Genomic DNA, 3,626 nt, shown 5'->3' on the forward strand with positions numbered 1-3,626 from the left:
AAAAAAAGAGAAGAATAAGACAGGATTTCACTCAAACTTCTACACAAAGGGAGAGTGGATCATTACCTAGAGAGATGACAGTATTATAGTTTTCCTGCATCACATCATTGTAGAGACTCTTCTGAGTGGGATTCAATAACTCCCATTCTTCCTGAGAAAAATACATGGCCACGTCATCAAATGCCAACAAGCTCTAGAGAAGAGAATGGATTTTTAGCTTGGTACTTATCACTACAGAAGCTTCCTAATTACCTGGCTAAAAATGTGTGGTAAGCCACATATTAAAGGAATTAACAATATTTGACATATATAATGGTACTTTGGTCAACAACAGGCTCCATATGTTCAGTGGTCCTATAAGATTATAGTGGATTTGGACAATTTCTACTGTTTTGTGAAGTTATACTGCTATGTACTTCTCATGTGATACTGCTGCAATTATTAGTGTATAGTTATATACATTACACAGTAGTTAGAAATAAGTTGATTCATATATTCATTTTTTTATTGAGGCCTCATTAAGCAACTGATTTATAGTAATACATTTCTCAGAAAGCATCCTCATCATTACATGACTGTAATATTTTTTAAAATGAGAATGCAGAAAGGAGCCAAAGGATCACCTAACAGCCTAGCAGATACCCAATTCCCAAGCAAGAAGGTGCCTCTAAGGCCCTCCTGGGCAGTAGGATTCATGGGCAGCAAGGAAAGGCAGCTCTGAACAGGTGGAAATCACAGCTCACCTGGGATTCAGGCAAGATGAGCTTAGGCGCCACTGTCCAGTCTTTGGTGTTAGTTTGCTCAGGAAAGACTAGAATCTGTTGAGCAGGCACAGCTGTGGGTAAGAAAAAGCCAGAGGAAATTTCTTTTATAAGCATTCTGAGGTCATTTTTGTACAATATAGCTCCTGATTCTTTTTTTTTTTGTCAGTCATGAGGCCTGGGCACTGTCCCTCAGCTCTTCAGCTAAAGGCTAACACTCTACCACTTGAGCCACAGCCCCAGTTCCGGCTTTTTCTGCTTATGTGGTGCTCAGGTGCCTCATGCATGCAAGGCAAGCATTCTACCACTGAGCCACCTTCCCAGCCCGAGGTCCTCATTCTTTAAGAAAAGAAAGAGAGAAAAAAGAAATGATGGAATATCTTAGGTAACCTTCATCTAGTTAAGAAACAAGACTAAGCCGGGCGCTGGTGGCTCACGCCTGTAATCCTAGCTACTCAGGAGGCTGAGATCTGAGGATCTCGGTTCAAAGCCAGCCCGGGCAGGAAAGACTGTGAGACTCCTATCTCCAATAAACCACCAGAAAACTGGAAGTGGTGCTGTGGCTCCAGTGGTAGAGCGCTAGCCTTGAGCTGAAGAGCTGAGGGACAGCGCCCAGGCCCAGAGTTCAGGCCCCACAATCGGACCCAAAACAAAACAAAAAAAATGCCCATGACATTTAGGATGAACAAACTGCTAATAGTTCTAAGAAATTATTAGGCTCCTTACCCCTCTCATATACAGTCTTGGCTTCCTTATGAGTATTCTTGCTCTGATGTTTTTGCAGACCCTGGTATGTATTCCAAAATTCTTCCTCCTGGGACAGTCCCTCTGGTGGAGCCTCTGCTGCCTTCAGCTTGAAGCCTGGGGCTTCTGCTGTTTTTCCCAAGAACACTGCTTCCTTCCCTGGCTCAGGGACTGTGACCTAGAAGTAATTCCCATCCTGTTACCAAAGGCTTACTTTTGAGTTGGGAAGAGACAAAGAAGAGGAACAAGTATACATCTCAAACAGTCAAAGCATGAGTCATGGAAGAAAACCACAGAATTTAGATATGGGGTGACCATTTTTCTACAGGGATAGTAACAATATGGGAAAATTGAGGTGAAGGGGGGGCAATTGCTGCTCTTCCTCCAGCACCATATCAACCCTCACTTCAGACCAAACAGGGTTGGGCAGGCCACCTATTCACATATTGCCTTTTCTGGCTTTTTCTCTTGACTTATATTTCTTTTTTAGTGGTTGTCTATCTTGTTTCTCTAAAATTTAAAGAACTGAACAAAGTTTGTGCTATTGGCAGATTTTCCCTACGGCCAGGAAAGGTTTTTCAGAGAATGGAGATAGAATAGAGAATGTGAAGAGTGACTCTTAACCTACTTCCAACAAATTTGTGTGTGTATATGTGTGTGTGTGAGTCCTGGGGCTTGAACTCTGGGCCTGGGTGCTGTACCTGAGCTTTTCAGCTCAAGACAAGTGCTCTACAACTTGAGCCCACAGCACCACTTCCGGTTTTCTGGTAGTTTATTCAAGAGTTTCACAAACTTTCCTGCCTGGCGTGGATTTAAACCTGGACCCTCAGATCTAAGCCTCCTGAGTAGCCAGGATTAGAGACGTGAGCCACTGGCACCTGGCTTCTATTTATATTTTTACCTAAGCAATACAAGGCCATACCCTGACTCCCTACTCCAAGCAAAATCAAGGACCAACCACTAAGGCTAAGCTACAGTAGGGGCCACAATTCCTTTTATCTTATCAAAGCTATGTTGGGATATTCCTTCAAAATCTTTTTGTCTTTTCCCCTTCCACTGCACTTTTTTTTTTTTTGCCAGTCCTAGGGATTGAACTATGGGCCTAGGCTCTGTCCCTGAGCTTCTTTTTGCTCAAGGCTAGCACTCTACCACTAGAGCCACAGTGCCACAGCGGCTTTTTTGACTAGTTTATTGGAGATAAGAGTCTTATGTTATGGACTTTCCTGCCTGCTGGCTTCGAACCATGATCCTTAGATCTCAGCCTCCTAAGAAGCTAGGATTACAGGCATAAGCCATTGGCACCCCGTTTCCCCTTTTCTTTACTGTCCTTGCTTTCTTTTATCAATATTCTTTTATTTGCAGTTTTGAGAGGGTTTGAACTCAGAGCCTCGCCCTTGCTAGGCAAGAATTCTGCTAAAGTCATGACTCCATGCCTTTTGCTTTTATTTTCTAGGTAAGGTCACATGCTTTTTGCCTATTAGCCTCAGACCATAAACCTCCTACCTATGCTTTCCACATAAATGGCATTACACATGTGTACCACCATGCTCAGCTTGTTCTTTCAAATAAGGCCTTAGCAAATTTTTCCCTGTACTTGCCTTGCACCACAATTCCATCTATGCCTCCCAGTACCTGGAATAACTGGTGTGAACCACAGTGCTTCCCTGGGTCTCTTCTTTGGTGTGATTTTGTTCTGTGCCAGTCCTGGGGCTTGAACTCAAGACCTGGGTTCTGTCCCTAAGTTTCTTTTGCTCAAAGCTAGTGCTCTATACTTGAGCCACAGAACCACTGGGAAGGCTGGGAAGGTGGCTCAGTGGTAGAGCACTTGCCTTGCATGCCTGAGGCCCTGGGTTCCATTCCTCAGCACCACATAAGCAAAAAGAAAAAAGCTGGAAGTGGCGCTGTGGCTCAAGTGGTAAAGCGCTAGCCCTGAGCTGAAGAGCTGAGGGACAGTGCCCAGGCCCAGAGTTCAAGCCCCACAACCGGACCTTCCCCCCACCCCCAAAAAAAAGAATTTCATGGAGGGCTGGGAAGGTGGCTCAGTGGTAGAGCGCTTGCCTTGCATGCCTGAGGCCCTGGGTTCCATTCCTCAGTACCACATAAGCAAAAAGAAAAAAGCCG

At 44.4% G+C, this 3,626-nt stretch overlaps 1 protein-coding gene across 2 annotated transcripts in view; it reads right to left on the reverse strand.

Moving 5' to 3' along the window:
• The window catches only part of Znf75a (zinc finger protein 75a), a 10,758-nt gene that overhangs the window by 4,515 nt on the left and 2,617 nt on the right, over nt 1-3,626 (reverse strand). Inside the window, exons 3-5 of one of the 2 annotated variants that reach the window (XM_013011329.1) lie at nt 1,488-1,683; nt 744-835; nt 67-193 (exon numbers count right to left, since the gene is read on the reverse strand). In XM_013011329.1, the coding sequence (XP_012866783.1) occupies nt 67-193; nt 744-835; nt 1,488-1,683 (415 nt within the window). The remainder of the gene's footprint in view (nt 1-66; nt 194-743; nt 836-1,487; nt 1,684-3,626) is intronic. The other variant, XM_013011330.1, reaches the window with a different exon arrangement.

The sequence above is a fragment of the Dipodomys ordii genome, unplaced genomic scaffold (genome assembly GCF_000151885.1).
Source record: "Dipodomys ordii isolate 6190 unplaced genomic scaffold, Dord_2.0 Scaffold14, whole genome shotgun sequence".
Classification (NCBI taxonomy): Eukaryota; Metazoa; Chordata; class Mammalia; order Rodentia; family Heteromyidae; genus Dipodomys; species Dipodomys ordii.